This window comes from Antennarius striatus, chromosome 24, assembly GCF_040054535.1.
Source record: "Antennarius striatus isolate MH-2024 chromosome 24, ASM4005453v1, whole genome shotgun sequence".
NCBI classification, from domain to species: domain Eukaryota; kingdom Metazoa; phylum Chordata; class Actinopteri; order Lophiiformes; family Antennariidae; genus Antennarius; species Antennarius striatus.
In genome coordinates this window covers 5,086,821-5,110,775 of record NC_090799.1, presented here as the reverse complement: position 1 = coordinate 5,110,775, position 23,955 = coordinate 5,086,821, and the positions used below count along the sequence as shown (strand labels likewise).

The window sequence follows — 23,955 nt, the reverse complement described above, 5'->3', positions numbered from 1 at the left end:
TATCCATTCTGCTCTTGTCTCTACTCACCCCTTGCTGGAAGGCGTGTCAGCTGGGAGCAGAGGACCGGGGGCATTCAGGCACCGGCTCACTGACATGAGTCTCTTGCTGTCTTCAGGTTTTGGAGGTGCTCAGCTGCTTCCACCACAACTCAGCTGATAGGACAGCTCAAGGACTCCATGGGGGGGGGGGTGTCGCCCAAGGTGCTCATGTCCCCCAGGATTCCCCTGCGGTGTGTTGCCTCCTTTACTCCACTGCCATCGTTGGTGGCACCGCCAAGTGGTGGTTCGCTGGTACCTGATGACTGACCGCCAGCGCTGGACTGACATGTCTGGGATGGATGGATGGATGCATAGATGGATGCACAGATGAATGCATAGATGGATGGGTGGAATGAGTTGGAGCAGTAAAGTGGAGGGAATGAAGGGAGGAGAGAAAAGATGAGTGTTGACAGCTGTAATCTAGAGAAGTCAAACAGAGGATGGCTCAGAGATCATTCTATATTTCCTCCTCCCCCATCGTAACTGTAAATAATGACTGTTGGGGGTCGGTGTGCGGGGAATGGGATGAGGGGGTGGGGCCATGGGGGTTACAACACATATTACAGAAGGGTGATAGAATCAGAAGTGGCCGGGGTGGATCAGGTTTGTTGGTTTAATTACAAACCAGCCAAACCCATCAGAACCTGTCAGAACCCTGAAGATCAGCTTCATGTCGTCCAGGGCCTGGACCTACGATGATGTCAGAGGCCTTCAGGCCAATCAGAGCTCAATGGGACCTGAAGGAGCAACAATTGTCCAGATATGAAGGGACGACTGGCCAGAGAACCTTGCCTCTAAAGACATGGTTTGGTTCTCTAGAACGGAGTAGGTTCTGACAAGCGAAGGCTGTTGGGTTTTGATGGTTCAACAGCTCATCGAGTAGATGTTAAAAGACAATGTAGAGCTTACCTCAGCAACGTCTGTCCACAACGGAAGTCAGGAAAAGAGAGAGAGACAGTCAGGAAGGGTTTAGATGAGGCCCGATGTTACTGGTCGGACCGCCATCTTACCACCGATGCTTCTGTCTTGATAGCTTTCAGGTGCAGGTAGTCCTCTGTGCCTCTGGAGGCACTGTTGTCTGATGTCTTGTCCTTCTCGCTGTCCTCCCTAGACGCTGGCGGCCTGGGCAGCAGGTCGACACGCTGTCTCCTGGTGACGTGGGCTTCTGGGCCGTGGACCGTCTTGACATGCTTCCGGAGAGAGCTGGGGTCCGTGTAGCGCTTTGTACAACCGGGAATCTTACATACGTAGGGTTTCTGCAGACATGGACACGTGTTGTACAAAACCAGACTCCTGTGTGACTTGAATGAAACAAACTCTTGAACCACGAGGATCAGTCCAGACCCTGTTAGCATGAAAAAAATTAGCTGCTACAAGTAGACCCGCTAAGAATAACACGTATTCCCCACTGTGGGACAATAAAGGTCTATTATTATTATTATTATTATTATTATTATTATTATTATGACCAAAATTATGGAAAGCAAAGACGTAAAATGTAAAATATCAAACAACATACAGCTTAATGTTAGCTTCTAGCAGAAGGTCGTGAAATCTTTTACTAATCTGTAGCTCTACTAGTATCTATAAATGATGCTAGCTTCTATTATCTGTAGCTGCTTCTAGCAGTTATTATCTGTAAGTGGTACAAGCTTTAGCTAATGCCAACAAGCTTTAACTGCTGCTAATTACTACTATCTATCTGGAGGAGGTGCAGAGGGAGAAGGTGTAGAAAAAGGAGGTGCCGAGGGAGGAAGTGCAAAAGAAGGAGGTGCAGAGGGAGGTGTACAAGGAGGTGGTATAGAGGGAGGAGGTGCAGATGGAGGAGGTGCAAAAGCAGGAGGCACGGAAGGAGGAGGTGCAGAGGGAGGAGGTGTGGAGTAAGACCTCCAGCAGCCTTTAGGGACTGATGTTCTCCTACGTTCAGGAATGGCGTCCTCCTCTCTGCAGGAAACGCACCTGAACCAGGTTTCATTTTCCCTTCTCCCCTGCAGGTGGTCCCGCCCAGGATGGTGGAGGGGGGAGGAGACCAGCGTGAGTGGCTCTAATGCATAGTGGGTGCTGGTGCTCATTAAATGTGAAGCTCATTATTCAGCCTGCAGACAGGCCTGTGGGTGAAGTAAATCCACGCCTCTGACTGAGGTCTGCAGGGAGGTCAGGCGGGGTACCTCATTGGAGTGGGTCCGGTTCTGGTGCTTGGCCCGGTCCGAGGCATTGGAGAAGGCCTTGTTGCAGCCATCGTGCTCACAGACATAGGGCTTCTCCCCGGTGTGGGACCGAAGGTGTGTTTTCAGGTTCTCCAGACGAGAGTAGGCCTTTGCACAGCCTTCAAACTATAACCACAGAAGGAGACAGTGTTTCCTGACCACCACGAATGTAGTAGCTGCAGGGTTACTATAGTATAGTCTTACTATAGTACTCAATACTATAGTTTTAAGTACCGTGCACTTGTGCGGCTTCTCTCCGGTGTGGCGTCGCATGTGGACGACCAGCATGTATTGAGCCTTGAAGGGCTTCTGGTCCCGGGAACAGTCGACCCACCGACATACAAACTCCTTCTTCTCCCCATGGATATGTTCATTGTTGATGTGCTGTTGGACATCACACACACACACAGACACAGACACAGACACAGACACAGACACACAGACACAGACACACACACACACACACACACACACACACACACACACACATGCAGACGCACATTTTGGGTGTGTTGGATGTTACAATTTGTGCAGCTGGTGTCTGCAGACTGGAACTGGTCTGGATGGTTTTTGAATGGTTCTGGGTGATTCTAGGTGGTTTTGGTGGTTCTGGGCTGTGGTCTGAGATGATGTCTGGATGGTTCTGGGTGGTTCTGGATGGTTTTGGGCGGTTCTGGGGTATGGTCTAGATGGCTCTGGGTATGGTCTGGATGGTTTTGGGTGGTTCTGGGGTATGGTCTGGATGGTTCTGGGTGGTTCTTTGGTGTGGTCTCGGTGGTTCTTGGTGTTTCTGGATGGTTTTGGGCAGCTCTGGGGTATGGCCTGGATGATTCTGGATGGTTCTGGGGTGGTCTGCAGACACTGACATGGACCAGCTGCTCCTGGGTCTCATATTCCTTCCTGCAGTCCTCCCAGCAGCAGTTGGTCTCGTAGACGGCATCCAGCTCCTGCTTGCATTCATTCCGATCCACCTGGTCCTGCAGGTCCGTCTCGCTGCCCTGCAGGTTCTGTAGAGAAGCCAAATCAAGATCTGATTCAGCATAACCTACATGCAGTTTTTCCTCTTCATGTTGGGATGTTTACATTCAGCTGCTGCTGATCCACACTGCTCAGGTGTAGGTGAGAAGAGAACCAATCAAACCCAGTCAACTTTGTTCGAATATAGACCTCTGACCTCAGTGTGTTCAGACTACTGACCTCTGACCTCAGTTTGTTCAGACTGGTGACCTCTGACCTCACTTTTTTCAGACAGGTGACCTAAGTTTGTTTACACTGCTGACCTCTGACCTCAGCTTGTTCAGACTAGTGACCCCTGTCGGGCCCGTCAGGCACTGTGTGAGGGATGCACCCGGTTCTGCTCCGGGGCCTCGGGGGTCTGGACCGTCTCAGATGGGCTCTTATATTTTTAGAGGGTGATTTTTGCAGTGCAACACCAACGTGCTGACTGCAGCATGTTTGTCTGGTCCACGCAGGCGATCTTCATCAATTGTGGGGCCCCAAGACGCCGGCGAGCGCCGCCGTCCCCATGCATCACGGCCAGAGCTGCCTCGCTGCCGGAGAGGCGCCACAGATTTGTCACAGACGAGGAAAAGGCTCCTCACATGACAATAAACCCCGGCCCATATTTCATTAAAATGAAGTGTTCTGGCACAGTTTACCGTGGCCAGGCAGCGGGGGGTTGGGCCGGGGGTGGGGGAGGAATGAGCGAATGGATGCAAAGCTCTTATTGTGTGGACTTTATCTTTTCCAAGAGGGTCAGGAGGCCGACAGGTACACCGTGGATCATGGAAAACCTTTTTCTGAAACATCCAGGTGTTGAGATAGAGACTCCTCCCACAAGACGAGGCCTTCACGACCCTCGTCATCGTCGGGTTGGAGCAGACTCAAAGGTGTCCAGAACCTGTGACCAACAGAACCCAATTCCTCTTGCGTACCGGTGAACATGCAGACGGTGGCCTCGGCCCCCTGGCTTCAGATTTGACCTTTGACCTCTTGGTGAGGGAGGGGTCTCCAGTGCTGCTGACTGCAGAGTCTCTACCGACATCCTGAGGAGACAAGATGAAAATGTGTGAAGCAAGAAGTCGTGATGTGGGAAACAGGAAGTCATACTTGTCGGGGTTATTCCATCAATGGAATGTAGGGAAGACAAAGCCCTGGATGCTAAAAGCCCTGGACGTCTAAAGCCTGCAGATACCAAAGCCTCAGACATCTACAGCCCCAGATGTCTAAAACCCCAGACACCAAAGCCCCAGATATCTAAAACCACAGACATCTAAAGCCATGGACATCTAAAGCCCCAGACATTCCAGTCCCAGATAGATAGATGGACAGACAGAGAGATTAACATATAGACTTCCTAATGAAGACACTTCTGGTTCTCGGAGGGGCTTTAAACTACCTGTATTGATTACATCATCATTATGTTGAAATGAGAGTGGGCGGGATTAAACATGTCTGTGCTTACCTTGGATGACAGGTGGTGGTTGTGGGAGGAGACTGGCAGTGGGGAGCGGCAGAGGCCCGGATGGCAGCCAGAGAAGCTGAGCGGAGGCTGGATGAGGGGAGGAGCGTGGTTGAAGGTCCCGAGCCCCCGTTGCTGGGACAACAGTTGCTGGTAGGCCAAGGGATTGATCGAAGGAGGGAAGGGGAAGGTGGGGCTGCAGGGACCAAAGAAGAAGAAATATCACTGGGAGTACATCAAGGGTAACTGGGGCGGGGCAAAGAAGTTGGAGGAGTAAGGACAGGAAAAGAAAGAAATCAGATAGATGTGAGAGAAAACAGGGGGAAGAGGAGGAAGCGAGGAACCTGAGGAGGAAGTGAGGTCATAAAGTAAAGGAGGAATCAGGAAGTGAACCTGGAATAAGAGAGGGGAAAAAGAAAAGAAGAGACATAAGGAGAGGAAGGGTGGAAAGGAGGTATGGGAAGAAGCCAGGGGTTAGGAGAGGAAACACAAGGCCTCAGTCGTCTCATAGGTGAATCACCTGAGCCCGCCCACTGACAGGTGTCCGTAGGAGCTGCTGGCGGCCGAACCGGATCGAGAGCTGTTGATGTAGGCCACCAGCGAACTGGGAGAGGTCCGGATCATCGCCTGGAGGTCCACGCCAGCGTCCGACAGCTGTGGCATGGACAGCGTCCTCTTCCTGCTCAGCCTGGGCATCAGTCTGGGGCTGGGGAGGCGGGACACTGTGGACACAGGTGAGTCAGGTGGTGATGTCACGCTGCTGTTGGGGAGTTTGTTTCCCAGAGGTCACCTGTCTGTCATTAGTAACCCTAAACCCCCCAGCTGCCTGCCCCCGCTGACTCACCATCGATGGGGGTGATGTAGTCAGACAGGTGAGACCCCAAGGTGGCTCCGCTCCCTTGTATCAGCAGCTCGCTGTACGGGCTTCGCTGGTTGGCCATCAGGTGGTAGTACTCTGCCGGGCTAGTCCCTGGAGGAGGAGGGGGCAGCCCGAACAGGGCGCGGTCCTTCAGGTGCTCATGGGCCACTGAGAAGAATTCGGTGGGGTTAATGGGGTGGGCTGAATTCTGGGAGGGGCAAAGTTCTGACGCCATCCAGACGATACAAGATACAACCTGTGAGCGAGGGGTTCTGGTTCTGAATAATGGACTTACAGTCAGCTGGGCCGAGTCCTCTGGCAGCCGAGATCATGGACAGGGCGGGGCTGCTGTGCACAGAGTGCAGGTAATGGTCCATGTGAGGGCTGAGGTACGGGTGAGGTGGGCTGAAGGGAGAGTCGCCCGTGGGAACAGCGGTGGAGGAGAACCGGATCAGGGAGATGTCAACGGGTCCACTGGCCAAACCTGCAGGGCTGGAGGCAGGAAGTGGATGTAATTGGCTGACTGGATGCACAGTTCACCAGCAAGAAACTGTTGACCTTCCCTCTTCCTCAGCTGGTCCTACCTGACTCACAGCAACCAATAGGATACTGTCCTTAAGCTTGGTAACACACGTTTATGGAGCAGTATCGCTCATGATGACATCACATTGCTGCAGGACACACCCTACAAAATAGAAAACCACCAAAATATAGATTTCCTGAAAACCGGTCCAAAAATCAAGATGCCCAGTTTGAAACCCCCTGGATTTGTATAAGTTCACCTGGTAGGTCTACATCGGTACACCTGGTCCACAGGTCATGGTGTGACTTTGGGCAGAGATGGGGTGCCGATTTTGTTCTGGGCTGAGGGTTCTGCTCCTGTCTGGCCTCATTAAAGCCAGAAGGAAGCCTCCGGTATGGTTGCATCAGAATCCTGATTCTGGTCTGGGAGCCCTGATCGGGCCTCTAGTGGGTCTGAATTATTGATGCTCCGCCTTGAAATGGGCCTCAGACTTGGTCTGCAGCCCGAGACGCTTGGTTAGCCGTGAAGGAATGATGTCATGTATTATTTACACCCCTATTGGCTGTGGGCCGGGCAGTTGATTGTCTACTGGTGCAGCGTCGAACCGGAGGCAGTGTCTGGGCTCTTTGGAGGAATACGAGATTTTATTCCATCTTCATCTTCGGTCGTTTATGATCGATGTGCGGAGTCACTATTACTGATACGTACTTTGTTTACGGGTCACCATGGAGACAGTCAGCGCCATGAGAGCTGACCACTTCTCCCTCCTTCAGGCCTCGGGGGCGGAGCTTCCAGATGGATGAGAGGCCGCTTGGCGCTTTGACTGAGGTGCATGGTGACCTGTTACTTGTCCTACTGGTCCAACTGGTTTTACTGGTCCCATTGATCCAACTGGTCTTAAGAGTCCTACTGATTTAACTGGTCCTACTAGTTTATCTAGTCCTACTAGAGCTTCTGTTCTGACACATCTCAGATGAATCAGGCTGACTGATTCTGGCTTTGTCTTCTGAGCGTGAAGAAAACTCTCCCCGCCCACCGGCACCCTAACCCTGGCCATTTATGGGAGAAGCCAACAGAGCGTGGCCCTCAGTTGACATACATGGAAAGAGCCTTCAGTACTCTAAGCCCGTCTCAGACGTCATCTTTCTGACACGATGAAACGGCAATGACAGACAGGAAGTTTTCCCCTTCTTCCTGGACCCTCCTCTGCTCACCTACAGCGACGGGGGAACCTTCCGGCGTGAGGGCGGGAAGAAAAAAAATCTTTTTCTGACAGGCTTGACAAACTAAGCAGCCGTCTCATTAAGGCGTTCGCAAACAGTGATGAAGAGGACGGCACAGGGATGTCATGTTAGACGATCAGGGAGGGACCTCTGACACGCGGCGGCGGCCGGATAACAAACTACCGCCCGGGCCTCAAACGACACCGCACTTAATTCGCTGTGCAATGTTCCTGTAATTAGGTGAATTTGGCTCAGGCGGGGGGAGCGACAGCCAGATCAAGGTCTTGATGAATTAGGGTCCACTGTCAAGATCAAATCACATTAATCAAGGTGGCCGAGTCGGCGGACAGCCCCTACCCCGCCCCCTCCCTCCCAGCCGGTGTGATGAATAGCCCTTCCTCCGCCACGCGCGAAGTATGCATCACCATCAACGGTGAATTTAAATGGAAGAGAACTATTTGGAGAACCCGATCGACTTTCTGTGATGAAGTTTCTCCTGCAGGAGTCGCCCGCCCCGCCCTGACTGGACAACAGCGCCACGCCTCGTCCATTACAGTCCTCTCAACCCTGGACCTGAACCAGGAACCTGGACTTGGATCACGTCCTTCCTTTATTTCCTGACCACACCTCCTTTAACTCCTGACCACACCTCCTTTAATTCCTGAGCACACCTTTAATTCCTGACCACACCTCCATTAATTCCTGAACACACGTCCTTTAACTCCTGACCACACCTCCTTTCTTCAGTAACTACCTCTGAACACCTGAACGCAATCCCTGTGATATCATCAGCCCTCGGGGGGTCCAGATGCCCTTTCACACCAGTCGGGCTGGTTCTCTCCTGACAAGCCTGTGGAGCTGAATTTTGCCCGGTGATTCATTTTGTTCCCGTACCCGGATTTCCCAGGGGAGAATAAATGAGACTGCGTATCATACTGAAGTCGGACCTACCACCAGCGCTGCAGCACACCAGTACCGTGACCTCTACACTCTGGGAGTTTAATTACCCCCACCGCCACCACCGCCTCCTAGCTCGGGGGCAACACGGCTGCACCACACAGATTAGCTCCACAGCAAGCCATTAATGAATAGAAGGAGGTATGGATGTCTGACTGTCAGTGATGGAACGTCAGACCAAAACCCACCAAAACCCCCTTTGTTCCAGAGATCTGAATGAGACCAGAATACATCTGTGGTAGATCTAGATCAGATGTAAACCAGATCTATAGTATAGATCTATACTTAATCTATACAAGGTCTACACCAGACATATACCAAATCTATACTACCATCTATACCAGATCTATACCAGATCCATAGAATAGATCTACACCAGATCTACACCAGATCTATACCAGATCCATAGTGTAGATGTATACCAGATTTATAGTATAGATGTAGACCAGATCTAGACCAGATTTATACTAAATCTATACTGGTTCTACACCAGATCTATACTAGATCTATTCCAGATCTATGTCAGATCTATATCAGTTCTATACTAAATCTATACTAGATCTATACTAGAGCTATACAAGATCTATATTCCACTGATCTGATGACTCGGAAAAACTTCTTCATACAGAAATCACTTGCCTCCAGAGGAAGGGCCACCTACCTGTGCATGCCGTGCAGTGGGTGTGGCTCATAGTGATACCGGCCCTCTTGGTGGCGCGCGCCGATCGGGACTGGGGCGTGTAAGGTGGGGAAGATGTGGTGAGGGGCTGCAGAGCAGAAGAAGAGAAGGATGAGTGGCAGAGAGAGGGTGGACCTGGAGGAGAACATTGACCCCTGAGAGGAGGTGTCCATGAATGATAAAATCCTGCTGATCCCCATATCTACATCAAAACAGACCTCCACCTGGGATTCTGACACAAACGCTGACCCCAGTGGACCACTGACCCTGAGAACCCTTAACCACACTCCTGAGTCTACATGGTGGGACCACATGGATCTGGTTCACTGAGAAGGACTAAAGTGGTTTCATGTTTGATGACGAAGAACTGCCTGAGCTACAGAGATCATCCTCACAGGTCATCAAACGAATGCTGCATCCTACATTTCCCACAATGCACCTCCACAGCAAGTCTTCTATACTCTTTTCAGGTGACTTTGCTTCAGGTGATGATTATATATAATATAATATAATATAATATAATATAATATAATATAATATAAATTAACATAGTATAATATAATACAATATAATATTATATAATATTATATAACATCACAGTAATCCTTCGTTACTCGTGGTTAATGTGTTCCAGGACCACCTGGAAAAAATGAAAATCCGCAATATAGCGACCAAATATTTATTTTATTATTTACATATAATTTAAACGTTTATGAAAACTCCCCATCCTAATATTAAACCACCTTATACCTGTATTACCTTTTCCCACATTTGTATAGACTGTTTAAAACATTTTCACAAAGCAAAAGTAAACTTGCATGAGGAACCGTGAGTTTCGGAACGCAATGCGCACACGGATGCTGTCAGTCAATAGCATGCGCGTACAGTCTCATGTGACTAAAGCTCGCGGGAGACGCTTGCTCCTCAGCTCTTGCTCTCTCCGTTTTAAAAAAAAAATCTGCAACGTAGTGAAACCACGTATCTTGACGTGCGAATAAGTGAGGAAATACTGTATATTATACTAAATGGGTTCTAGGGTTCATCCCAAGTTTTGACTGGTCTGTAGTGGACTCTGGTTCCATGTGGATTCATGAGAAATAGTTCAGGATCCAGACCGTGTTGAGTCTTTATCTCATTTTCACCAGCAGCCTTTCAGACAGGTATCTCTCTCTCTCTCTCTCTCTCTCTCTCTCTATCTCTCTCTCTCTCTCTCTCTCTCTCTCTCTCTCTCTCTCTCTCTCTCGTCATCATCTCCAACCTCGCTCACTCTCGGTGAACCTTTGACCTTGCTAATGGGAACCTGGTCTCATCTGCAGTAGGCTGAGGAGGAGGAGGAGGTGAGCCAGTTGATCTTTGGGTGTATTAGAATAATACGCACACACACACACACACACACACACACACACACACACACACACACACACACACACACACACACACACACACACACACACACACAGACACACACACCCTTTCTCTCCAGTGGGAGTCTCACTGGGTGACTTGGGACTTCAGGATGGGGGTTAAGATCACGTATCATTATCTGCTTTGGAATGAGCTCTGGGAGGAATCACATGGCCTCAAGGGGCCGCCAGGGGCCCCAAGGAGTCCTGGACCTGAGTGAGTCAGTAGTCCAGGTCTATTCTTCTCACTCTGTGTGACGGATGGGCCCCTGATGACAGCAGAAAGAGCCTTCTTTGAACTATCTCAACTGCCCCCCTGAGACCAGGTGGGAGGCCCTGTCCATCATCTGAGTCCAGTCCAGTTTGGGAGGAAAGGCATGGTTCCATCAGAGGAGACCTGGTCTTAGGTAAGACCGGGTCGCAGGTCTGGTCTCAGATATGGTCTCAGGTCAGACCTCAGGAAGGACCCAAACAGAACGTCAGATTGTGGGGGTGACTCAGAGCTGCACACCGGGTCTCTGTGGGCGGAACTAGCAGTCTCGTTCCTTCATGGAGACAGGTCCATTGTTCAACTGCAACGGGAAGAACAAAAGCTGAGCGCTCATGGGAGGTCAGGAGGACCAGAACCATCGACCTATCTTCACTAGGAACGTTCATGGTCCAGTCCAGGCAGAGCGCTGCTACCGCTGACACCATCGGCGTCCTGGGTGTCTTCATTAACTGAACATGACCCTGTCCAATCAGACGCTAAAAGATGTCATAGAGGGACCACTCCTGGTTTGGAGAACTGAGCCCAGGTTGACCCCCGCTGTCAAGACTTGACGCCGGGTCTCAGACGCTTCAGTCACACCTCCATGACCTCCATGTGTCATCTGGCTAACGGCGGTGGCGCTACAGGCTGCATGTTGTTAGCATGCTGTTGATGTAGTTTAGCTACTTAAAGGACGCCAGCGTCCAAAGACGGATGACGCCATGGAGGACGGCCCCCCTCCGACACCCGTCTGATTGATGGCCCTTTGCCCTAATAGCTCTGCTTAAGACACGCGCTGCTCCAGATTAAGTAATTACCTGAAAGCTAACGTTTGTTGCGGGCGTGGCCGGCCGGTGATAAAGGCCCGCTGTCAGGGCGAGCCGCCCGGAGGCCTCGCCGCCGCTGAAGAGGGCGATAATTAAAACACAATGAATTAAAGCGCCGCTACCGGCGCTGTCATCACGCTCGCCGCAACACATTCATATTAGCCCACTGGCACCGGGTGGTGGGGGGTGGGGGGGGGCTTATGGCAAGCCTCCTGCAGTGATGTCTTAATGAAGAGAATGTCTACCATGTTGGGGGGGCACAGGGGAGTCTTTTCAGTGATGCGCCTCTTCCTGTTGGTGATGAATGCATCGCAGGTGAGCCCCCCCCCCAGGGGGTCTGGACCTCCAGCTCGATCTCCAGAAATAGACGGCAGTCTGTCCCGACGCGTCCACGCCCGCCAGCCGCCCGTGTCGATAAATGCTTTGCTTGGTCGCCTGGCAACAGCTGATGGAGTGAGACGCCGCCGCCACGGCAACCCTGCCAGCGACTCGAACCCGCTTCCGTTTCTGGCTGCTGGGGATGATGAAGATCTGAACATGGTCCAAAAAGGGTGCCTGACCCAGATCCTGTGAGGAAGAGGAGGAACTGCTGGGCCACAAAGGCCCCTAACATACCGCGCTGGGCTGGGGAGAGAGGAGGAGAAGGAGGAGAAGAAGAAGAGGAGAAGGAGGCCTCAGCGGTAAAGAGAACAAGACAGGAAGATGGCCAGGAGCCGCCAATGAGAACTTGAAGACACAAAACATCTCTGAGGATTAGACCTACCGATGAAGACTAAGAGGAAGCTCCCGGACCTGGGTCCATCTGGTTCCTGAACCAGATTGGTTCGTGGGAAGGCCATGAATCTAGATGTCGGGGGACCGGATGAGGCAATCTGAAGCCGTATGCGCACTCATTGACTTGCTTCATGACTCCGCCCTGCGGCACTGACAGATGCATCGATAACGGCGCTGGACCGGGTGGCATTTGGGTCCTGTCCTGCCCTGAGTACCAGTGATTACCAGCGGCTTTGGAAGCGCGGCGGAGCTCCGGCGGCGGACGCCAGCAGCAAGGCCCAGCCGGCGACGGCAAACAGATGCCTGCTGTCAAAGGTAATCCAAACGCTCGTTTGAATCCATTAAGCGGGTGGGAGGAGTCACGGCCTTGCCGGGCCGGACCGGGCCAGGAGTCAGAGTATCAGGATTGATTTCACACGCCTTCCCTTCACTCCAAGAAATAAACGTCACGCCGGAGCAGGAGGAGGAGGAGGAGCAGCGGGAGCACCTGGGTCCTCCTAATTGTCCGCCGTGGCGGCAGGTCGGCGTGGAAACGAGTCTGGGCTTCATTATACCAGAACGTTTCCAGAGGCCTCTGGGACCGGGCCGGCTGCCGCTCCGTGATAAATGGTTCTATTAGCAGTCCAGATTGTTCTCGTGTGATGTAACGGATCGGCGAGCGGCGCCGGGCCCATTCGTTTCCTCCGACGGCGCCGTAAATAGTGTGTTTTTATGTGTAAATAACATTAAAAGTCAGCATTAGCCGCGTCCTCTGAAATAAATAACCCGGAAAGGGGTGTAAAACACGCCGCCATTACGAACGGATCGGACAGGAGTCCCGCCAATGACAGGAAACGGTGTGTGGACGGTAAACGACACGCCCTGGGTCAGGTCCCGGTGGTTTTCCCAGCTCGCTGCAGCAGGAGGAACGATGCTGCTCATCGCCGCGATTCAACACTCTGTGTTGTCAGGGTTGGCACCGAAGGCGGCGTCAGGGGCGGCTTTTATTGTGGGGTCGTTCAGGGTCAGAAGACTGGTCCAGACCCTGTCCTGCAGCATTGTACCCCACATTAAAAGAACAACAGAACCTTTAGAGCAAACGCGGTGGATCTATCCGGTGGTTACTGGTTATCACTGGTTAAGAGTGATTATTACTGGTTATCTCTGATTATACCTGGTTATCAGCGATCATTAATGGTTATCACTGGTTCTAGCTAGTTATTGACGGTTGTTAACAATAACCAGTTATTGTAGGTAACTGCTGGTTATTTCTTGTTATCACCAGTTATCAGTGACTGCGGGTGATTATTAATGGTTATCACTTCTTACCAGTAGTTAGCACTTGTTTTAACTGGTAATTGCTGGTTGTCATCAGTGATTATGCTGGTTATTAATGGTTCTCATTAGTTATAGTTGGTTATCAGTGATTATTCCTGGTTATCAGTGGTTATTAATGGTTATCACTAGTTATTGCTGGTTATCATTGGTTATCACTAGTTATATGTAATTATTGGTGGTTAGAAGCTCAGTCTACAGAGTCTTTGACTGGGAACCGGCTGGTCGCCGGTTCAAGACCCGTTTGAGTCAAAATATTTGGATTGTGGACTGGGAATGGAAGGTGCCAGTTCACCTTCTGAAAACTGCCGAGGTGTCCTTGAGCAAGGCGCTGTCCTCTTCCAAGTTGGTCATGGTGCTGCCCGCCACTTTACTACCCATTGTCTGCGTGCCTACATGCCCTGTGTGTGTGTACTGGTTTGTAATATATATATATATATATATATATATATATATATATATATACACAGACACACACACACACACACACACACAGTATATACACACACCAAATGTTGGGATGCACAAATGTTTCTTGAAGCGCATCCCAGGGATGCACAACTTTCTTGAGGTAAAATGAACTCTGTGTATGTGTGCAAATATTTAGAGTGGAAAAAATGTCCCTACGGTGTTTATTAAAGGATTGATTTATTGACTTTTTTATCCCTGGTTATCAGTGGTTATTACTTTTTATCACTGGATAGCAGTGATTATGGCTGGTTACTGTTAGTTATCACTTGTTATTGACAGGGGTCTTTCGTGTCCCACACTGCACTGCTGTTTGTTTGTTCGCAGACAACAGTAAAGGGAGGTCGTAAACCAGATGATCCTTTAAACCAGTGGTTTTGGGGTCGATGCCCGCGGTGGAGCTGCACCTTCAGCTTCGGTCCTCCTTCACTGGTTAATGAGTCGATAATGACGGGTGCTCGTCCTTCATCACCGACTTTAATGCCACTAACTCATGCGTGTGATTAGCATGTGAAAGGCGGCCATCAGCCTGGACTTCTGAAGCTCCAAGCTGTCCTGGTCCCGCCCGGCCTGGCCCGGTTCCCTCTGTACTCTGGTAGAACAAGGTCTTTGAGCCTCATTATGCTGCTCTTTCATCACAGGCTGGCTGACATCTCTGAAACATGGATTCTCTTTCTACCTGTCCATCTCCTGGGGGGGATGGGAGGGGGAGACGGGCTGCTACTCTCCATTGAGTTCAACAACACAAACACTGCAACCCCCAGCCCGTCAGCGGTGTTAATGTGCTCAAACGCTCTGGACCCCCATCGGTCCTTGAAGCAGGGCGGTCCACATTACTGATGCTCTTTAAAGCCCTGCTGTTCCTACCGTAAGTCGCTTCTGCCTGCCGCCGGCGCCTGATCACAACCCAGCCGAACCACGGTGGCGGCGGCTCCCTCAATGGCATTTGATCTTTGAAATGTATGCTTCACCCCCCCGCTGGGACCGCCGTCCCATGGACAAGAAATTCACATCATGACAAAGTTTTAGAAAACATGTTACCTCTAGTCTCGGAGAGGCGGGGCTTCTGTGGTAGGTCACAAAAGCCACTCTCGTCCATCTTGTCTCTTCTGTTGGCACTAGTTGGGGAAGTCTCCATCGAGTCTGAAAGAAGACAAGAGGGGGGGGTTAACCAGTCCCAGTGTTTGAGGTGCGTTGAGGAGGACAGTCAGGACTGTGATCTGCTGAGAGAACGCTCAATATGAATTCTGTATGAGAATAGAGATCACCTAATGACTGCCAGGAGGTCAAAGGTCACACCAGCAGACACGCTTATTCATAACGGATGAACAACAAACCATGCTGTCATGGTAACGTGTTGACAGACATCAGGGACACGCTGGCTCTCCATCAATCAGGTCGGAGGGGACTTCCTGTTTCAGGGAAACGGATGGCACTGAACACCAGTGTTTGGATCAGGGCTGAACCAGAAGCACCGCCTCCATGAATTATTCCATCAGCCAAACTAATGACTCTGTCTCCGCCCTAAAGGTCACCGCCGATCCCAGCCAATCCTCGCCGCGGTCCCGTTCCAGGGGCCACTTGCTGGAATTTATGGCTGAGCCCTCCACCTCTTCCTCGGTGAGTAATAGAGTCCCGTAAAAGAAGCTGGGGTCGGCGGGAGTCGTAACTAGGACCCGGCGTCTGCCGGGGGGGTTTACTGTGCGCGGAACAAATGGGGGCTAACCGTGACATTTGAATTTATACCGCCTTCACACACGTGTTCCTGGTATCGTGAAGAGAAGCGATGAGACCCGAGAACCGGCGAGCTAAAAACAGAGTTGACGGCGACCGGGCGGAGCGTCCCCCCGGGCCGGAGACTCTTCATCAGTCATTAGCCCAGGATCCCGTCGTTCCCCCTTCAGGTTCCGAGTCTGTTCCTGAACGAGAACCCGTCTGTCGGTGCTGACTGCTTCACCAAGGCCACCAGGGAAGGTCAACACCCTCCGGGTGATGGAGGGCTGAGACGTCCACCTGGTTCTAACCGGGTCATTCAGTCTGTCATTTGTTCAAGTGGAATTTAGTATTTAGTATTAGCATGTTTCCTGCCAGCGCAACAGCTAGCATTAGCATATCTGTCGCCAGCCCCACAGCTAATGGTAGCAACTCTGCAGTTGACGCCACAGCTAACATTCACACGTCTGTAGCAAGCGTCACAGCCAATGTGAGAGCATGTAATTTTAGCAGCTACTGTTAGCATGTTAGCAGTTAATGTTAGCATGTCTGCAGCTAATGTTATCATGTCTCAAGTCAACACGCCAGTTAATGTACGCGGAATTACTGCTAGCAGCATAACTTGCACAAGCACTTCTGCAGCCAGTTAGCATTTCTGTGGCCAGCCTCAGATAACACCAGCATATCTACAGCAAGAGCCACTGCTAATGTTAGCATATCTGCAGCCAGCACCTCAGCTAACATTTGCAGCCAGTACCACAATGAGAATTATCATGTCTGCTCCTGGACTCACAGCTAGCATTAGCATGTCTGCAGCTGGTGCCACAGCTACCAGCTAACTTGATGACTTAAACTCGTAAATTAGCTCTTTGGATCAAACAAAGCTTTTTTCACTGCCTTGATGAGGTTAGCTTAGCATTTTAGGTTTGTTAGCCTCAAACATGGCTAATCAATGATTACATTGAACTTCCCCTAGTGACATGCTAGTTAGCAGAGCAGCAGTCTACAGTATGAGGGTCGTGGCACAGTTTCTTCTTCTCTGGATGAAGAAAACTCAATGCTGCATTAGCCTGTTGCTGCCCTCTGCTGGTGGTTATTGATGATCCTTCACAGAGTGACTTCAGTTATCAGCTGGATTACAAACAACAATAATAACCATATAATACATTAATAACAACAATACTACTATAACTACCACCAATAACATTATTATTATTATTATTATTATTATTATTAGTATTAGTATTAGTATTAGTATTAGTATTATTATTATTATTATTATTATTATAGTTTTATGAATATAATGTTTAATTAATAATGAAACACAAATAAAGGAGTCCCCAGTTGATCTCTGATCGGTGACACTGATTGATTGATTGAACGTTTTGCCACCGCCGTATTGTTCAAACATTAATTTAATCAATAATCACAAAACCTAAAGCTGCTGGTTTCATTAAATAAAACATGAAACTAGGGGTTAAACTAAATTAATATAATAACTACCAGGGGTTAAACTAAATTAACGTAATAACTAGCAGTGCTTTAAAGTTAATTAATGTAAAAACTAGAAGTTCTAAAAACTAAAGTAATGTAATAACTAGTGGTGGATTAAAATATATTAATGTAATAACTAGCAGTGGGTTAAATGTAATTAAACAAATAACTAGTAGGTGTTTAATAAAAATTAACTGAATAACTAGCAGATATTAAACAACATTTTGAATAATTAATTGTGTGTAGTAAATTAATGCAATAACTATCACTGGGTCAAGCTAAATTTAATAACTGATAGTGGGTCAAATGCAATTAACTGAATACGTAGATGTTAATCAGATTTAACAAAATAACTAGCAGTGGGATTAAACTAAATTAATGTAATAAAAAGCAGTGAGTTAAAGGTAATTTAGATGGTTAATCAAATTTAACAAAATAATTAGCAGTGGGTTAAACTGAACGGTCAGCTTCAAACATGATCAGATTTGAGGGAGATGCTGGGCAGTTTCACTGTGGTCGGTCCTCCTCTTCTGGTCCTGTCCTCCTCTGGTCCCGTCCTCCTCTTCTGGTCCCGTCCTCCTTTTCTGGCCCTGTCCTCCTCTTCTGCAGGAGGTGTGTTAAATGGCAGGAGGGAGGAGGGCGTGACATCCAGGTTGTGGTGTTTGGGTTTTAAGGAGCTCCTGATGTAAATGAACCCACCGGGCCTCCTGGACCCAGCTGCACCTCCTTGTCTCCTGGTGGACCTAGTTCCTCGGGTTCCTTGTCTCCTGGACTCAGCCCCGCCGGGCTCCCTGTCTCCTGGTGGACCCGGCTCATTCAGGCTGCACCTCCTTGTCTCCTCCTGCCTGAGTGGCGGCAGGAGTAACCGATGAGTCCATAGATTTTTTTAAATAAATCTCCTTCTGATCAGATTCCAGATCCCCAAGTTAAACCCCGCAGGACGCCACCCCCCCACCCCCCACTGATCGATCATTATCGATCCCTGCTGAAGGAGCGAGAGGTGACAACCCGGCGGACTCACCTGAGCTCCTCTGGTTTCCCGTTTCTCCACCTGCGGTCAAACTTTCTTCTCAGCGGGAGGAACGCGGGATGACACTCGCTCAACTTGCCCCCTACCCCGGGCTCGTCACGTGATGTCTCCTCCTCCTCAGGCGGGTTCGGGGTCCGACCCAGTCACCGGAACGGACCTCCGGAGGGAAACTTTTCTCCGTCCGCCGCTCGATCGGGAAGCTGCGGAGGTTTGGAGACGCGCCGTTAGTCACCGCCCCCCTCCCGCGCCTCACCCGGTGCCTCCTCCCCCTCAGACGGGACCGAACCCCCCGATACTGGTTTACAGGAGGTTCAGTTGACCGACCCGTTACAATTCAGCCTATCAAGATTATTGATCTCTATCATAAAAACATTGATTTATCACAGTAAATAAAAACACAACACAAACCTCTGATCGGGTCTCCACGACTGATTATTGGTTATTGATTATCACTAATGACGTTTATGTTGGAGGTTTATCTAGAATGATTAATGATGACCTGTTTATTATCAGTTTAACAATCTTTGAAGTCATTAGTCAGTTCCTTGTGACGTAATTGTGAAGAGACTGAAGATCTGCTGTCATCAATAAAAGGATTCCATCTCCTCCTCCTCCTCCGCCTCCTCCTCCTCCTCCTCCTCCTCCTCCTCCTCCTCCTCCTCATCATCATCATCATCATCATCATCATCATCATCATCATCATCATCATCATCATCATCTATCATCATCATTTATCATCTAGTTTATCTTCTCGTTGTTTATTATGTCATTATTCATAATCCTATTATTATTACGCAATTGTAATTGTAAAATCTTATTGTTTATTATCTATTGTGAGTGTTTTGATCACATTGTTTAACTTATTGTTTCTAATATAATTGTTATGTTATTTCTAATAATTTAATGTTTATTATCTCATTTTTTGATATTTCAATGTTTATTATGTCATTGTTGGTAATAATATTGTTTATGTAATTGTTTAAAATCTAATTGTTTATTATCTTATCATTATGATTGTTTCGACCTCATTGTTTATCTCACCATTTATTATATAATTTTTGTTATGTTATTGCTAATAAGATTATGTTTATTATCTCATTGCTTATAATGTCATTGTTGGTAATAATATTGTCTATGTCATTGTTTAAAATGTTTTTGTATATTGTCTTAATATTTATTATATGATGTTTTTTCTTATTGTTTATCTTATTGTTTATTACATCATTGTTGTTTTTATTGTTTGTTATATAATTGTTTTTATGTTATTGTTCATAATCTTATTGGTTTTATGTTACTGTTGTTTATGTTCACATTGTTTATTATATCATTGTTATTTTGTAGTTTATTATATGTTTATTATGTAATTATTATAATCTTATTGTTTGCAATCTTATTGTTTGGAATCTTACTGTTTATTGTGTCATTGTTTAAATTTTTATTGTTTATTATCTTGTTATTTATGATGTAATTTTTTAAATCTCATTGTTTATCTTATTATTTATTATATTGTTGCTATTTTATTGTTTTTATGTTATTGTTTTAAACTTATTATTTATTTTCTCATCATTTTGAATCTTAGTGTTTATTTTCTTATTGTTTGAAATCTTATTGTTTTTTATAGTATTGTTTATTATCTCATTGCAATCTTATTCAAATCTGATTTATGACCTCCTTCTTCTCCTTCGTCTTCTTCCTCTTCTTTTCCACCTCCGCCTCCTTCCTCTTCCCCCTTTTCTTCCCCCTGTGTCCTACAGGTCAGAGTCTGTCAGAGTCTAAAGCAGGAGCCAACCAGGCACCCACCGCAACCCACCCCCACCACCCCACACCACACCACACACAAACACACCTGAGGATGTCAGTGAAGGCATGCGCTCCATTTCCAAATGAGCTGCTACCCCCTGCTGGCGATTTGAGAGTGCTGCAGGTAGGAACTGATAATTAAATCCTTTAATAATCCCTGTAGGGTAATCACTTTTTTCCGAATTTTGCACACGTATGTACACACACACACACACACACACACACACGCGCGCGCACACACACACACACACACACACACACACACACACACACACACACACACACACAGTGAGACTGTAGACATGGTGATGATGGGAGGTAGGGTGGCGTGCAGCTGTTGCATAGGGAGCGCTATGAGCAGCTTGTAGGGGGACGGTGCCTTGCTCAGGAGCACCTCGGCAATGCTTAACACTGCCAGTTCACAATCCAGTTATTTTTCGCCCACCCAGGTCTTGAGCCAGCAAATTCTGGTACACAGTCCTAATCAGTTTGGAGTTACTGCCGCCCCAAACTGATTAAAACCAATGAAGTTATGGATCTAATCAGGCCTTGGGATGACGCCACAAGAATTTAGATTATATCACAAGCAAGCACGACATTTTAATAAACAACAACAATAATTTATATTAATACTGGTGAATAATGAATGATCATTCTTCTAATAATCCATTAATGTAATCCATTTAGTTTGTTCCTCCTCCTCTCCTTCCTCCTCCCCCTCCTCCTCCTACAGTATACCAACTACAATACTAGCGTCGTATTACTACTTCATTATTAATACCCCAGTATTACTACTGCAGAATTACTACGACAATGTTACTACTACAGTATTACTAGTACCTTACTGCTACAGTACCACAGTACTACTACAGGATTACTACAGTAATATTACTACAATACTACTAAAGAATTGCAGTAGGGATTGCAATAGTAAGAATGCTGTCGAGTTAAATACTGTAGGAGCACCGTGGTACTGTAGTGGTACTGCTGGTGGTCTTGGTGGTTGTCTTGGCAACGGTCTTGGGGGTTGTCTCAGCTGGGATGCGTCCTCTTTGGTCTTCAGGACGTCCACCTCAGGAAGCACATGTCAGACGACATTTTGACCTTTAATATCCGCTGTTGTTGGTGCCCCCCTTCCCCCCACACACACCTTACCGACCTCCTGACCTCAGGTTCTCCTCCATTGGGTTATGTGCACCCAGGGCTCTGCTGTGGTGGGGGGTGGGTGTTAGACTTGATATTGGGGGGGAGTTGAAATGAAAACATGGCCTCCACCAGACCTGCTCCTCACAGGTTGGAGGCCCCAAAATAACAGAAGACGTCTGGGTGTGACAGAGGAAGAACAGACCTGGTCCTGCCCAGCAACTCCAGCAACAGTGGTTTTGTGGTCTCATTGGCTAATGGATGACATTATAAAGGGCTGGACTTGAATTTGCCAAAGAAATAAACTATCAGGGCCAGGGATATGTTCCTTCAGGATCCAGACCCAGGAATCAGGAAGTGCTTCATCTTCCTGGTTCCTTCATCTTGCAGTAAAGTTGCAAGAGTAAAGTTCTAGGACTAAAGTTCTAGCAAAAAGTTGTAGGAGTAATAGTCGAGGAGAAAAAGTTCTAAGAGTAATATTGCAGGAGTAAAAGTGTGGGAGTAGAGTTCTAGGGGTCACTTTTTAGGGGTGAAGTTCTAGGAGTAAAGGTCTAGGAGTATAGGTGTAGGAGTAAAATTGAGGTACTAAAGATCTAAGAGTGAAATCCTAGGAGTAAGGTTCTAGCAGTAGTGTTCTAACAGTTACGTTCTTAGGTAAAGTTCGAGGAGTATTATTTTAGGTGTAAATTCCTAACAGCAACGTTCTAGAAGTAAAGCTGTAGGAGTACAACTTTATTTCTGCTCTGGATGGTTTTGTTGGGTTTCTCTGCCTGTAAAAGCCTTTTGAAATATCTGTTGATGTGGTTCAATAGATCAATAGATAGATATGTACTTTATTAATCCCGGACAAAAATATCCACTGCTCAAGACATACATAATAAATATATACTGGATAAACACCAGGAGAAAAAAGATACACTGACAACACTGAAACACTATTTCAAATAAAAGCTGATTGATTAATTGGTTTATTGATTGATTGATTTATTGAGTAAAGTTATAGGTGTAATGGTTTAGGAGTAAAGTTCTAGAGGGAAATTTCTGGGGTGGCAGTGGCTCAGTTGGTAGAGCTGGTCGTCCAATGATGGCAGGATTGGCGGTTCGATTCCCTCTCCCGCCCAGTCACCTCAGAGTGTGAGCTGACAGTGGGAGGTGTCAGTTCATTGCAGAGGTGCCCTTGAGCATGGTGCCGTCCCCTTTATAAGTTGCTCATTAGGGCGCACCACTAAGGAGCTGCCTCTACCCACCACTCTACCCACCTTGACACCTCTGTTGACCCTTCACAGTGTTTCCCGACTCAGGTGCTGCTGATCGGGATTGTTCTTCAGAACCTCCAGCCCATACAGGAATGGAGAACTTCTGTGTGGTGTGGCAGCCACTCTACCGGCCCCACCCCTTGTTTGTTCTTTGTGCCAATCAAGCAGGGGGAGGGGCTTCCACTCCCTGTCAGACATCATCGGTGGGAGCGCTTGTCCTCGCATCGGAGCGCGTGGCCCTCTCCAGAACTCGTTGACACGTCAACAATGCATGTCAGCGCCACCGTCCAGGCCTGGGAGGCCCTAGGGCCCCCCGCCAGGCCGGGCCGACGGAATGTCACCCTCAAGTGATCCGAGACGAGACAAGTGTAAAAGGCAGAGGGGCATTCTCGCCAGGACCGTCCTGGCCACGGATCGCTGTTTGGACGACGTCTGCTGCATTTAAGGTCCTTCCCGTAAACAGTGGTGTATTCACAGGCAGTGGGAAATGTTATAGTCTGATTTCAATCCAGAAGAAAAAACACAATACCTTATTTATGTTCAAATAGTATTACTATTACTACCACTAGTAGTAGTAGTAATAGTATTATTATTATTAGTAGTAGTAGTAGTAGTAGTTATAATAATAACTCAGAGGAGGAGAATCATTAAACTCTTCTAAGAATTGGATTTCCTGTTGGGTAAGAACTTGTCCTTTGGAACAAGTGGACGACCTTTTGTCCTCAGATTGGTGGTGAGCAGTGAGCCCCACCTCTTGGGGCCCGCCTCTGTGGAGGTGTGTGTGTGGAGAGCACCTGTCTGCGTGGTGTCCCCTGGTGTCCTGGGGGCCCCAGCAGTAATTGGTGCTTTGTGTTTTAATAGACGTGATCTGAGGCCGTCCGGCAGATGCCACAGGCCTCACACCGCTGTTTGACACGACGGGCCAGGACACTGCCGTCTTATTAGCACCATTGTGCTAATGTGCTGCACAGTGGGTCTTCCTTCCCCACCTCAGACACATGGGACTGGGTTGGGCCCTGCTCTGCTACTGCTGAATGGTGGACAGCCCTTTGTCAGAGGCCCTGAAACAGATCTCCATCTGGGCCCTCTGGACACACTGACCCTGGATGTCATGTGACCTAACCAGAGACCAGATATTGGACCAAAGACCAGAGTTTGGACGTCCTCGTCCTCGTCCTCGTCCTCGTCCTCGTCCTTGTCCTTGTCCTCGTCCTCCTCCTCCTCCTTCTCTTCCTGCTTCTCCTCCTCCACCTCTCCTTCCTCCCTCTCCTCATCCTCCTCCACAACCTCCTCCTTCTCATCCTTTTCCTCCTCCCTGTCCTCCATCTCCTTCTCCTGTAATGGCTACCATGGCCAGCGAGGGCGCTGTTGTAGTTTCAGGCTGAGTGGGTGTAGGCGTGTGGAGGAAAAGGTCATTCTTCATCCGTTCCCACTTGACAAAGAATCACCCTCAGAACGTCACAGGGGTGGCTTTGAACCTGGCCTTTTGACCCCTCCCCCGTCAGATCGATTCGTTTGATGACAGGATGACCTCC

General features: G+C 48.4%; 1 protein-coding gene across 1 annotated transcript; it reads right to left on the bottom strand.

Moving 5' to 3' along the window:
• Nucleotides 1-149: 149 nt before the first annotated feature.
• On the bottom strand, nt 150-15,122 carry LOC137591678 (zinc finger protein GLI2-like). Its single transcript, XM_068309814.1, has 12 exons — nt 15,026-15,122; nt 8,931-9,036; nt 5,862-6,058; nt 5,552-5,734; nt 5,228-5,429; nt 4,711-4,903; nt 4,181-4,291; nt 3,113-3,253; nt 2,481-2,630; nt 2,208-2,372; nt 1,050-1,295; nt 150-329 (listed from the first exon to the last, which is right to left on the bottom strand). The coding sequence occupies exons 1-12, from the start codon at nt 15,120-15,122 to the stop codon at nt 150-152; spliced, it is 1,971 nt and encodes a 656-aa protein (XP_068165915.1).
• Nucleotides 15,123-23,955: the final 8,833 nt, after the last annotated feature.

Coding starts and splice junctions, on each gene's coding strand:
- LOC137591678 (XM_068309814.1), bottom strand. CDS start 15,122: ATGGAGACTTCCCCAACTAGTGCCAACAGAAGAGACAAGATGGACGAG. Junction 9,037..15,025: donor CCGCCTCTCCGAGACTAGAG/GTAACATGTTTT, acceptor TCTGCTCTGCAG/CCCCTCACCACATCTTCCCC. Junction 4,904..5,227: donor CTGTCAGTGGGCGGGCTCAG/GTGATTCACCTA, acceptor TGGTCCCTGCAG/CCCCACCTTCCCCTTCCCTC.